The following is a 14,624-nucleotide window of genomic DNA, read 5'->3' as shown; positions in this document are numbered from 1 at the left end:
ACTGTTTTTCTTACTCGCACATTCGTCATTCATTAAAACGAACATAACAAACAAAGTATGTCTTTTTCAAAATATTATTTGAATAAATCATCATAAATAATACATTTCACACATATATATGAGTGAAAAAAATACTGTGATTATTAATGCATTATTATAGCAATCCACGGTATGGTGTTTAGCTGTATGACGTAAGTGCCGACCAAGTAACCATCCTACATTTACTCATTTTCAACATGGCGACTGACTGCACAACATAGCATTTTGTACTTTAGATATTACCATCTAGTCACGTTGCGAGGTTTTTGTTCCATACAGTATATAGTATTTCGACACAAACGCACATATTTTCAATATTTATTTGGAGATGTATCGTCGCGGAACGGCAACGAAGGACGCAAACAACAAACCGGCGTCGGATGCAAGTGACAGTGAAAAATACGCCGACCTTTTGGTGTTCGGCTACGCCTGTAAAGTGTTCCGAGACGACGAAAGGGCTCTTTACCACGAACATGGAAAGCATCTTATCCCATGGATGGGGGACAAGAGCATCATGATTGATAGGTCGGTTGAACACTTAAACCGAAACGCTATGCTAACCTTCTATCCTGTCTGTTAGCCTGTTTCAAAGTTGATGGAACTGGTTGGAGTTAGGCTTGCAGAAGCTTGGTGGATGCCTGAAAGCGTCGGGAATATTGACATAATTTGTAATCATGTTTTTGGACGTTCTATAGCACGTTAAAAAATCAGTAAAAAGCATTTCCAGAGTAGTTTGTTGATTCGAAATTCTCACCCCCTTTTTTTTGACTACATCTTCTGATGCTCACTTTGAAACATTTGTTATTGCAAGCACACAATGCTTTGATTATATTAATTGTCCCTGTCACAAAAAAAAAAAAAAAAAAAAAATCCACATTCCAAATTTCCTGATGGCTTACTATCAATTGGGCTTTGCATTTGACAGGCTGGAATTGGAATTCCTCTGGAAATGCTCACTTCTGGTGTATTCTTCAGCTAAATATGATGTGGTAAATACTGTGAATATTTTTTCTTTGTCCTCTCCCAAATTAAAAATACCTGAACTATTTCCCTGAGCACGTCCTACCTTACAAGGCTTGCACAACACACACTAACCTTTCTTTTTAATCGCCTTGTCCTCCAGTGGCCCAAGTTGTTTCATCTGTACAGCATTTTGTATGTGTGTCTTATTACGTAAACCAGTTCTTTCCTCAGCAAGGTTGGCTAAAGGGGTCCTGGCAATCCCTGAATGCCAACCTCACCCCATTTCTTTGTCTTCCTGAAGAAACCACAGCTGAGAGATGGAATAGAGGGACGAACCCAGGAAAATGTCGTCCGTTTACGTTCTTATGGATAGGTATTTATGTACCCGGGTTTGTGTGAATGTAACTCTCTTTGCAGATGTAGAAGTATTGATGAGTGTTACAGGTTGAACCCTGTAAGGTAAGGGGAGTTGCTTAAATTGATCTTATTTGGATTTAGGGTTCTTGGTTTAAATTATTGCATTGATTAGCAGCAGAACAATTGTAGCCTTTATAAGCGCTGCCACTTCAAGCAGGACTCCAGAATGTCTCTTTATAATAGCTAGGGGTGGTATAGACCACCCGCCCCTGGTAAGTAGGCTTTTTATGGAGATAAAGTTTTTGTCGACTTCTTTCTTGCTAATGCTTAGTATCATTTTACAGATACGATGGGCGTGGTCACTTACATGACCTCTCAGAGTATGACAGTGGGTCGTGGAACACATCCTACCAGCTGTCGGAAGAAGAGGCCAGAATTGAAGCGCTCTGCGATGAAGAAAGATATCTGGCCTTTCACACTGACCTGCTAGAAGAAGAGGCGAGACAAGGTAGGCATGGACAACATGAATAGCTGATCCATTAGTACATTAGTGACAGTACCATCATGCGCCAATGTCCAACATCAGCATGTATGGCTTGACTGGTATTAATTAAAGATACACGATAATATCGGTCGCCGATAATTATCGACCGATAATGGCAATTATGACGTCACACAGATAATCCAGGTAATAAAATAATTCAACCGATAATGCAATTCGATAATTATATACTTGATTTAGCCTCCAAATGTGCACAACCAAAGAATTCAGCTCGCCGCCTCCTCAACCCCTCCCCTCTCTGAAGCCCCTGAGGGAGGAGGGGTTGAGGAGGCGGATTTACACGACAAGAAATAGTTGAATATTATGGCGGCTGTTACTAAAAAAACGACGCTCTCGCCATCTGCGAAACATGTACCGCAGAAGTTCCACGAGGCCGAAAGAAAGCGTCCTCATTCAAAACTACTAACCCAACATCCATTTAAAACTGCATCACAAAGATTTTTGGAACGAATACGAGGCTGTTGCTAGCTGGAATGCTAAAGCTATTGTAAACACAAGCTAAACTACGGGGCTTGTGACATTACAGAGTCGGGTTGTTTGGGAAAGCAGCCCAAGGCGGGTGGTAAACTCGCATCTAAGGCTAAACACTGGCACGACTGGAGACCGATAGTCTGCAAGTAGCCGTCTTCTGATGGAGCCTGCCGCTCTGGCCGGTCCGGCAGGCCGCTGCCGCCGCGCCATTGGCGGGACGGGCAGAGCTTCAGGACGTCCGGCGAACACCCCGGTTTCTCGAGCGTTCCCCACGGCGTGCGAGCAGAGCCAGGCCCCGAATATACCGCGGCAAACCGGCCAGTGCGGGCGGATTATCTGGTACGAACGTAGCCGCCGCCGCCGGGACGAGACACGATTTTTTTTTTTTACCGAAATGACCCGAGAGCCAAAGCCCTGGATAAAAAAATAATGCAGTTTATACGACCACCATTCTTCATGAAAAACATGCCAATCACATTTTCACCACGGACATTTGGAAAAGTGATGTCCAATAAGCAAGCTTATCATGACGGCACAGTGGTTAGATGATAATTTAAACATGGAGAAAACGAAGTCAGCCAGTCAATAATGCATTCAGTATGTAAAATGATGAGCGGTCAGATGACTTTGTAACGCTGCCTTTATTTTCGGCTTAACAGAAGTCAACAACACGCACGGAGATGCGAGCTCCAACTCCATCCAAATCATACTGCCGTGTATCAGTTTAGCTGCTGTAAAGCAAATGTCGTGAGTGCCGCAAAAGTAAACAAAGCACTGCAGAATGGGTACATGACATCTCGCTCTTTTGGGTTAATCAATTTCACAGTGTGCACCAAAGCATATAACATTAGCAGTCACTTTTCAAATTAATTTAATTTATTTGTCTGCTCAATTACAGTCACAGTAGATAATCAAAAGTTATTGGCACTTATTAACACTTATCAATTGAAATATGCACATTCCTGTTGTAATGAAATAACAATAATATTATGTAACACAAATATTATTCAAAATCTTTTCTTCTTCCAAGTTTTTTTTTTTTAGGATTAAGTATAATAATGTATTGCTTAAAATAAGGCTGTTAATATTATTTTCAGCTAGCTATTTTTCTTCTAAGAAATCTGAGAGAAATACACTTGAAGCGCTGGCAGATAATTTTACTTATTTCCAATAGATTTGCACTTAAAACTGACTAGTTTTAAGGAGGTGTGTTTTGCAGTGTATTAATGCTATATATGTTAGGAATGGCTTACTTTTAAAGGAATTTTTGTGCAAATTAGGTACTTACCTAAGTAATTGTTGCCAGAAGTTTACCATTACACAATGTCAGACAATCTGTCATTATTTAGATGTTGGAACTGAATACTTGTTCATATTTTATGTTGAAAAAAAGAACAATAAATTATATTTTTGCACAGTAATATTTTCTTTTGTGTATACTTTAAAATTTTACATAAATCTTTTAATAGAATTATCGGCTTGACATTATCGGTTATCGGTTGGAACGAGGAGGAAATTATCTGTTATCGGTATCGGCTGAAAAATGCATTATCGTGCATCACTAGTATTAATTCATCTGCTTAGCAGGAAATTGTGTAGAGAAGATGAAAAATACACTTCAACATTGGTTTATCACACGTAAACATTTTCAATCAAAAGGGTGTGCCTATTTTGGTCTCGAATGACAGAAGTTGAACATGCTTTGTTAATGTGGAATAATCTCCTTGAGATGCAGCATCTTGTTTGCGAGGGGGTCCCACAAGTGACATCACGTATGCCACCTTGCTGGTTTCCTTACTGGGATACTGATACTGTGATAAATATTGTCTACTTATCCACTGTAGACTTGTCTTCCTGATAGGGGAACCCTCGATCTGAGAGCCTTCTCGAGGCTTTTCCCAGATGGGATCTTACTGTATCCATGCTGATCAGGAGAGTTGGATAAGCGGATGTCTTCTATTTAGTCAACTGTGAACTCTTTTGGGACAGTGTTGTATTTAGTTTTTATATACAGTGCCTTGCAAAAGTATTCGGCCCCCTTGAACCTTGCAACCTTTCGCCACATTTCAGGCTTCAAACATAAAGATATAAAATTTTAATTTTTTGTCAAGAATCAACAACAAGTGGGACACAATCGTGAAGTGGAACAAAATTTATTGGATAATTTAAACTTTTTTAACAAATAAAAAACTGAAAAGTGGGGCGTGCAATATTATTCGGCCCCCTTGTGTTAATACTTTGTAGCGCCACCTTTTGCTCCAATTACAGCTGCAAGTCGTTTGGGGTATGTTTCTATCAGTTTTGCACATCGAGAGACTGACATTCTTGCCCATTCTTCCTTGCAAAACAGCTCGAGCTCAGTGAGGTTGGATGGAGAGTGTTTGTGAACAGCAGTCTTCAGCTCTTTCCACAGATTCTCGATTGGATTCAGGTCTGGACTTTGACTTGGCCATCCTAACACCTGCATACGTTTATTTTTGAACCATTCCATTGTAGATGTGGCTTTATGTTTTGGATCATTGTCCTGTTGGAAGATAAATCTCCATCCCAGTCTCAGGTCTTGTGCATATACCAACAGGTTTTCTTCCAGAATGTTCCTGTATTTGGCTGCGTCCATCTTCCCGTCAATTTTAACCATCTTCCCTGTCCCTGCTGAAGAAAAGCAGGCCCAAACCATGATGCTGCCACCACCATGTTTGACAGTGGGGATGGTGTGTTCAGGGTGATGAGCTGTGTTGCTTTTACGCCAAACGTATCGTTTTGCATTGTGGCCAAAAAGTTCAATTTTGGTTTCATCTGACCAGAGCACCTTCTTCCACATGTTTAGTGTGTCTCCCAGGTGGCTTGTGGCAAACTTTAAACGAGACTTTTTATGGATATCTTTGAGAAATGGCTTTCTTCTTGCCACTCTTCCATAAAGGCCAGATTTGTGCAGTGTACGACTGATTGTTGTCCTATGGACAGACTCTCCCACCTCAGCTGTAGATCTCTGCAGTTCATCCAGAGTGATCATGGGCCTCTTGGCTGCATCTCTGATCAGTTTTCTCTAAGCCTGAACGATATATCGTTTAAACATCGCCATCGCGATGTGCGTGTGCGCAATAGTCCCATCGCAAGCACGTGCGATAGTTTTTCTTTTTTTTGATCCACATACGCCTCACTTTCTGGTCTGCGCACAGCCTCCTACCCTCCCTCTCCCAGCCTTTTGATCCTCTCAGTCACTGCGGCACAACAATGGCTTTGATCTGGCCAAAGAAGCAGACTTCACACGGGCATCTGTCAATCATCGTTGAACTTGTTAAACAGTTGCAAGGAAGCCGCGCTGGAATGAATGTGTGTACTGTGGGGACGTTGGAGACATTTAAATGCCAGAAGTGATCATGAGGAGTTTGAAATTTCTACATGTCACTTCAACGGTCACAGCTAAAGTAGATAAACAGAAGCATTTAATAAAGCCAAGCATTTATCTGCTACAGTACTTTATTCTTGTTCAAAAATGATTTGGTTGGACAGTTATGTTTAAAACTTATCATAATTATGAAATTTGAAGTGCTTAAAAACCATTTATTTATATACATTTTTAAATCACTTTGAGGGGGGGGGGGGGGGGGGGGAGTGAGAAAAAAACATGTCTTATACACGGTGACCCAAAAAAAAGTTTACACTGCCATAATACAACTTAAATGCCATGTTTATTCATCTTAGAATTAGAATTGAATCACAAATTATACATTATTGTAAAGAACATGTACAGTACACTCTATTTTTCAATGTGTCCTCCCTTAAGTGTCACAACAGCCTCCAGGCGCCTGCGGAACGCTTCTTTATGTAGGATGCTGTCATCTTTTCCCAAGATCTAACAATGGACCTCTCCAAGGCTGCCACAGAAGTTTGTGGCTTCTTACAGGCACTGTCCTCCACAGTTGCCCATATGCTATAATCCAGGGGATTGAGATCTGGACTCTGGGGTGGCCACATATCACCTTGTCAATCAAATTTTTGGTCCGCACAGATCGGCACTTCCAGACCCAGGTTTTCGTGAGGCTGTTCCAATATCTTTCAGCTTCTTTTTAACTTTGTAGACTGCACATCTGGATATTCTCAGATTTGCTGCAATCTCAGTAGGTGTCAGACCGGCACGCAGCAATTCAGGTACAGCTAAAGTTTTCTTCATTTTCAGCAGAAGCATAGGAATTGTAGAGACGAGAGATTACCAGGGGCATTGAGTGACCTTAATGAATCACTTAAGCATGACAACCTATTTAGATATGTTTCAATGGCTTTTAAACAAGCAGTCAACTGAGTGTAAACTTTTTTTGGGGTCAACCTGTATGTATCTCTTTCCAATGCTAAATCTGAATAAATACATTGGGCACAAAAAAACACACAAAAAAAAATTAAAATGGGGGGGTGGGCTACTTCGCGGTTTTTCACTTATCGCGGCGGGTTCTGGTCCCCATTAACCGCGAAAAACAAGGGATGACTGTACACTGTGGTGATCTAAAGTCTTTCCAAACAGCTATTTAAGTCATCTTGTGAAAATATCTTGAAAAAAAAAAAATATATATTTTTTTTAATATCGCAATATAATATCGCAATATATCGCAAACCCAAAAAAAATCGCAGCAATAGTTTTTCCCAATATCGTTCAGGCCTAGTTTTCTCCTTGTTTGAGAAGAAAGTTTGGAAGGACGGCCGGGTCTTGGTAGATTTGCAGTGGTCTGATGCTCCTTCCATTTCAATATGATGGCTTGCACAGTGCTCCTTGAGATGTTTAAAGCTTGGGAAATCTTTTTGTATCCAAATCCAGCTTTAAACTTCTCCACAACAGTATCTCGGACCTGCCTGGTGTGTTCCTTGGTTTTCATAATGCTCTCTGCACTTTAAACAGAACCCTGAGACTATCACAGAGCAGGTGCATTTATACGGAGACTTGATTACACACAGGTGGATTCTATTTATCATCATCGGTCATTTAGGACAACATTGAATCATTCAGAGATCCTCACTGAACTTCTGGAGTGAGTTTGCTGCACTGAAAGTAAAGGGGCCGAATAATATTGCACGCCCCACTTTTCAGTTTTTTATTTGTTAAAAAAGTTTAAATTATCCAATAAATGTTGTTCCACTTCACGCTTGTGTCCCACTTGTTGTTGATTCTTGACAAAAAAATTAAATTTCATATCTTTATGTTTGAAGCCTGAAATGTGGCGAAAGGTTGCAAGATTCAAGGGGGCCGAATACTTTTGCAAGGCACTGTAAATAGATGTGACTTGACTTACAGATTTCCATTCAGAATAGCAGTGTTTTCTACAGTTTGGGATAAAAATAACTTAGCATGAACACAGCCCTGTGTTTTCTGCCATTAAAGAGTTTGTCGCGGATACCTCCATGCTAGGTTCATTAACACCGGGCAACTTACTCTTGCCAATTGCTGGCAACGATGAATGCAAATTCTATTGGAGAAGGCACGTTTTTAGTTATTTCACCTTTTTTGCTAAGTGCATAATTCCACACGTGTTCATTCATAGTTTTAAGACCATCAGTGAGAATGTACAATGTAAATTGTCTTGAAAATAAACAAAACGCATGAATGAGAAGATGTGTCCAAACCTTTGGCCTGTATTGTGTATACTGTATATATTGTATATATATGAATTTCTGCTCTGAAACCCCTAATTTGGCCAACTTTCCAAATTGTCCGATATGCATGTGGGATACATCATTGGAAAGCTTAAAATCTCAATTTTCTGGGGGAAGAAAAATAATGAACAGGAGAGCATTTAAAAAACAAACAAACAGCGAAACCCTATATGGAAGTGAGAGCACACGAGAGCAGAATTAAAGACATGACTTTAACGAGATATTATCGCGTACTTACCTTGTTTCGATCCAAAAACTCCATGTAGCATGTATCACTGAGTGTCAAGACACAGCTGTGAATGGCCACAGCTGGATTTTTGGGGGATTTTATGGGTGAAACATGGTAATATAACAAGGGTCGCGATGCAGAAATCGCAGACATCAAGGAGTGGTCGAGATTTTCTTTTTCATATATTTACCCTTTCAAACGTTTTTTTTCCCCCCCAATTTTCTTTGTTTGGATCGATTATTTATCATCTAACATATCAGAGAAAATGCAACAGTAACAAAAAAAATACAATTAAGCAATAGTTACGAGGTAGATATCCGTGACGTTTTTACAGACGGCATTTTTTTTCATTGTGACGTAATTTGTTTAAAATATGCAAGTGAATAATTTTTTTAACTCGTTTTTTTTTTATTTTTTTATACGAAATATTGGACATCGATGAATGATTCTAAACTAAAAATGAAAAATATAATTAATAATATAATTAATGACTTTGGTTTAATGGCTGAGTTGAAACAAGCGGTTGCGCGACGTCTGTAAACGTGGGTTTCCAGGGTGAAACGGACAAATTAAAAATATTTTGGGGGCTTAATGCACTATGAATCTGCTATGGCAGCATATAGACATATTGTTCTATCAAACACAACACTTGTATGTTCAGCCGAACTGACACTATCATTTTAGATGTCTTTTTGTGGAGACTGGGTCGAAATGGCTCTTTGAGTGTGAAAGGTTTCCAATTTCTGGTCTAGAAGCTAATATTTTGGTAAAAGGACAATCCACTTAATACTGATCTGGTAAAAGGACAATCCACTTAATACTGATCCTTTTTTTCTGTTGGTGTGCCCATGTTTTACATCTAAAATATTACTCTCACCCAGAGGTTGCGCTAGACATTTTCGTTGTCTGTCATTTTGACTGACAGGGTAATAAAAATCCGGTCATAGTCTATTTTTACCCGTCATTTAAATTTTTAAAATGATAATGATGACATATTCAATAGTATTTAGTTTTCATTCATTTTTAATTAATATTGTAACGCTTGCTTGGCGGCGAAAAATTAGACACGGAAGTCGTGGTATTTTTCTCCCTTTTTACTCTGCATACCGCCAACAACTCCGCCCCCAAAGAAAAGGAGGCAACGATATAGACCCCAATCACCAACGTCACACAATGATCTTAATTGTGGTTGTCAGCCCAAAATCTTCTAAATATATATTAAATGCATCTTACCAGATATAAAAAGAATACTACATAGTCTGTGGTGATCGTTTGGTGCCCAGATTTCATGTCGAATTACAGCAGTCCATCTCGCTCTCATCTTCGGGTCTCTCAGAATACGGTAGAACTTCAAGTCTCTCCGTCTGTCTTCTCTGTTACAGCAACCAACCGCCACACACGCCTTCACCATTTTGATTATTAATATTAACGAGCAGAAAAACACGCCGTAATAGGAGGCATGTACGTAGCGGTAATGTGTAAACATGACGAGCTGACACACAATATGGCGGCTCCGGTCAGGGGGGCGGAGTTGTGACGTCATGTGATTTGGGTCTATACACAGGCGGCAATCTTGTCCACCAATTGGATGACGCGCTGGCGCACCGGGTGCACCAATAAGAACCTCGCGTTGATGTGTCAATCACGGTGCCGCCGCCAGACCCCGGTGACGCTACAATATTCTGACAGAATAGCCAACGACGTCATGCATTAAGAGAGACAATAGCTAATTAATATGCTAACTCGCCACCCTGTGGTCTGGGGTGTGAATTGCAACCTGTCAAAATGACGGACGGACTTCAGTTTTTTCCGTCACCGTTTTAAAAAACCGGTCAACGACGGAAAATTTCCGGTTAACGCGACCCCTGCTCTCACCATCAGTTTTTTTTATATATATATAAAAATGAAGTTGCTGATTCAAACACTCAATGATTTCCTATTGAAAATAATGCCCAAATGTTTCCATATTACTGTAATTATAGATTTACTTTTCAAATTAATGTGCAGGTTTAAGAGGGCACTATACCAAGAGCACTGAAAATGACAACAATATCAAATTTATTTCTTTTTTTTTTTTTTCTTGAACAATTATCAAAACTTTATAAAAGCCTATATAGGGATGTTGCTAGAGATCTCAGCAAAACAATGTTAAACCGTGATCAGCAAATGCCAAGGTGATTGTAATTGTAAAAAATAAGTGAAGTGTTGGAGTGCTCAGATTGTAGTATATAAACATCAAGTAAAGCCCTAAGTTAGGCATTTGCAAGTAATTTTCTATCGAGTTTTACTTTATATCCCTCTACAAGGTTCATTGGGGAAAAATGGTGTAGCCCACAAGATGTGAGGAAATGTATATTTTTAACACAAAACAATGGGGATACTTATTCTTGATGCAAGAAGTACTGCACCTATGACAAATCAACATTGGCAAATGTTAGTCCTGTAAAAATTCTCAGCCTCTTGTTTGACCTTTTCCCATCTGTAATAAAATGACTGACCAGCTTTGTCACTTAGCTCATGATCCATTTCTATGGGGATCACTTTTGACTCTGCTGGAACACTTGCATCTGATTCATATGACATTCTAATGAAAAAAGGTATTTTGATGACGAAGCACTCTGCCAAAAGACATACTGGGTCACTTAATTAAATTAATAAGCCACCACATTGAGTGAAATATAGTGTCTTACGCCCAAACTGACAGGACACAATGACTTTTATAACGATTGATGTCACCAGCACTCGTATAGAGGGTTCATCCCTTAAGACTGGGTTGCCCTTGAATTTGGGGTCTGACTCCCATTCATTCAGGATATTACCCATCTAACCATTAAAGAGACCATAAGGGAGCATGAGAGATATTGAGAGTTTTAGAAGGAACTTTGTCCTTGCTTTTTTAATGAAGGTATGAATTTCGATAGGAATGAAGGCAATGATCAGGTCAAACCAGTTATGACTTCCCAGCATTTGATTTCATTTTTCTTCTGAACTCAATGGCTGCCATTGACATTCATTAGCTTCCATTCTTCCCACTTTAAATAGATTTGATGTCTGGGAGTAACACATTTTAAATTCACAGCAGAGGGATGAAAACAGCCCCATAATTGGACGTCTCTCATTGTCAGTGGCACTAAAAGAATTAAAACCGAGTGCTGGGTTGGCATGTGCCAGTATGAGATTCTGACAGTATTATAACCTTAAGCCAAAATATCACAGATTCGAGATATCACAGTATTGCAATGACAACTCTAAAATGTGTTACTTTGAGATATCTAGCTGAAGTATTCCCATACCAGAGATTTTGTTTTCTTCGATGGGGGAAAAATGTTCAGGAGTTTCACCTTCTTCAGCCATCATGTAGCACAGCTGACTCACTGACACTGAGCAACAACTGGTGGGGGAGGGTTGAGCCTTGCAGATGCAAGCGAGGGATTTCTCCATGCATTTGTGCGACATAAAAAATAGCTAATACCATAGGGACGGTATAACGGAATTTTTTTGCGGTTTTGAAACCTTGATGTTTTTCATATCACAGAATACCTTGAAACCGGTAATCGACACATGTCTAGTGATGGATGGTATGAACGAAATCTTATATCACAATATTTTTTCCCCCTGTATATCTGTAATCAACATGAATTCAATAATCCCCTCATGATACTGACAGTTATTGGTCCAGTGGAGCAAATAAGTATTTAGTCAACCACCAATTGTGCAAGTTCTTCTACTTGAAAAGATTAGAGAGGCTTGTAATTGTCAACATGGGTAAACCTCAACCATGACTGACAGAATGTGGAAGGGAAAAAAAAAAAATCACATTGTTTGATTTTTAAAGAATTTATTTCCAAATTAGAGTGGAAAATAAGTATTTGGTCACCTACAAACAAGCAAGATGTCTGGCTGTCAAAGAGGTCTAACTTCTAACGAGGTCTAATGAGGCTCCACTCATTACCTGTATGAATGGCACCTGTTTTAACTCATTATCGGTATAAGATGCCTGTCCACAATGTCAGTCAGTCAGTCAGTCAGTCACACTCCAAACTATGTCCCGACCAATCGGCATCCCGATCGATCGGGTCCAATCACGTCATTTTCAAAGTATCGGAATCGTCAAAAAAATATCGGCCATGCCTTTTTTAATATATATATATTTTAATTAAATTGTTTTCTAATTGTATTTAACGTTACAGACATACGACAGACATATGTTACACTCATCCAGAGTCATTAATTTAGGTTTAAGGTAGGGTTATCAAAAATATCCATATAACGGCGGCAATTATTGTATTAAAAAATGTGTCACGTTAAAATATTTTACGCTATTAATATATGCGTTGCACGACCCTCTCACTCATTGTCGCGCTCAATCTGTAATGAAGCCGTTTTACCTATATCTAAAGATAAAAGGCAGCTCAAAATGAGTAGAGCGAATTTTGGCAGCCTTTGGAGTCTTCTTCAATTGGCTAAAACCTTGCAATCCCTCTCCCTATGATTAGAAATATCATGGGAAGCAATGTGGGGAAGCAAGGTGGCAATTGATCTTTGTCTTAACCCTCTAAGTTATTTCCCAAAGCAGAGAAGATATATCCATTGGTAGCATGACGCACAGTCATGGTTTTACTTCCCATCATGGTTCAACTTCCCATCATGCATTGGGGCATGGCTGCAGTATCATTTACTGAAAGCTCAACAAATACACTAGATGGCAATATTTAGTCACAATATACAGTCACAAGTCTTTCTATCCGTCGATCCCTCTCACAGAAAGAATGTTAATAATGTAAATGCCATCTTGAGGATTTATTGTCATCATAAACAAATACAGTACTTATGTACTGTATGTTGAATGTATATATTCGTCGGAGTTTTATTCATTTTTTTTCTTAATGCATTGCCAAAATGTATATGATCAGGAAATTTTTTTCGGGAATGATTGGAATTGAATCGGGAGCAAAAAAAAAGCAATCGGATCGGGAAATATCGGGATCGGCAGATACTCAAACTAAAACGATCGGGATCGGATTGGGAGCAAAAAAAACATGATCGGAACAACCCTAGCCAAGACCAAAGAGCTGTCGAAGGACACCAGAGACAAAATTGTAGACCTGCACCAGGCTGGGAAGACTGAATCTGCAATAGGTAAAACGCTTGGTGTAAAGAAATCAACTGTGGGAGCAATTATTAGAAAATGTAAGACATACAAGACCACTGATAATCTCCCTCGATCTAGGGCTCCACGCACCCCGTGGCATCAAAATGATAACAAGAACGTTGAGCAAAAATCTCAGAACCACACGGGGGGACCTAGTGAATGACCTACAGAGAGCTGGGACAACAATAGCAAAGGCTACTATCAGTAACACAATGCGCCGCCAGACGTGTCCCCCTGCTGAAGAAAGTACACATCCAGGCCCGTCTGCGGTTCGCTAGAGAGCATTTGGATGATCCAGAAGAGGACTAGGAGAATGTGTTATCTAGGGCTGTCCCAAACGACTAATTTTCTCCCGATTAATCAGCCGACTATTTTTACGATTAGTCGACTAATCTTTTAATTAAAAAAAAAAAATATATATATATATATATTTTTTTTTTACTAATTTAGCAATGAAATTTTTGTTGACGCTTATCAATTCACAAAAACATTTTTTTTTTACTAATTTAGCAATCCAATTTTTGTTGACGCTTATCAATTCACAAAAACATTTTGGAACACTTAAATTCTTTATTAAAGTACAAATAAGCAGATAAATAACAATAATAAATCACAAACAATGAGTTCAAATGCTGATAGAATTAACTTGTGCAAAAGAATGGAATGTAAACAGATTCAGAACACTGACTTCACCTTTCCAACATGATTCAAAACAATTCTTAAAAAAATACCTAGCATTAATATTATAGTATACTGTAGTACTATATATAAAAGTATTATAATAATTATTCATTACAATCAGACTTTTCATAAAGGGTGTCATTTTAAAGGTATTCTTAGTTTAGAATCTGAAGTATGTGGGATTAACTCCAGAAATTGTTATTTATATGACGAACATGACATGCTTTTATTTTGAAATGTTCACCGGAAGTACGCTCACTAAACCGCTAACTTATGCTTTACATTCTGCGAAAAAAAAAACACTTATTGTCATTACATGTGTTGTCAGTAATAGATTTCTTTCCTTTTGCAAATGCTGTTAACCAGCGATTTTTTTTTATCTTTGAAGTGTCACCTTTTAACTGCAAGTTTTGGACAAGGCTGCCTGTTTTATAGCCGGCGAAAGTAGGTCGTCTTTTTCCCCATTCACCTCAATGTAGCAATGCTAACGTATATAGTGTTTAATATAGATGTTTTTTCTTATTTTG

General features: G+C 39.0%; 1 protein-coding gene across 1 annotated transcript in view; it reads left to right on the top strand.

Annotated features, from left to right (window-relative positions):
- The first annotated feature begins 214 nt into the window (after positions 1-214).
- The window catches only part of sfswap (splicing factor SWAP), a 76,820-nt gene continuing 62,410 nt past the window's right edge, over positions 215-14,624 (top strand). The window contains exons 1-2 of the mRNA XM_057818814.1: positions 215-564; positions 1,704-1,867. Coding sequence (XP_057674797.1) covers positions 368-564; positions 1,704-1,867 — 361 coding nt within the window. The 5' untranslated portion in view covers positions 215-367. The remainder of the gene's footprint in view (positions 565-1,703; positions 1,868-14,624) is intronic.

Source organism: Corythoichthys intestinalis, chromosome 17 (assembly GCF_030265065.1).
Source record: "Corythoichthys intestinalis isolate RoL2023-P3 chromosome 17, ASM3026506v1, whole genome shotgun sequence".
NCBI lineage: Eukaryota > Metazoa > Chordata > Actinopteri > Syngnathiformes > Syngnathidae > Corythoichthys > Corythoichthys intestinalis.
The sequence above is the reverse complement of the archived record's forward strand: the minus strand, read 5'-3'. Positions and strand labels throughout refer to the sequence as shown.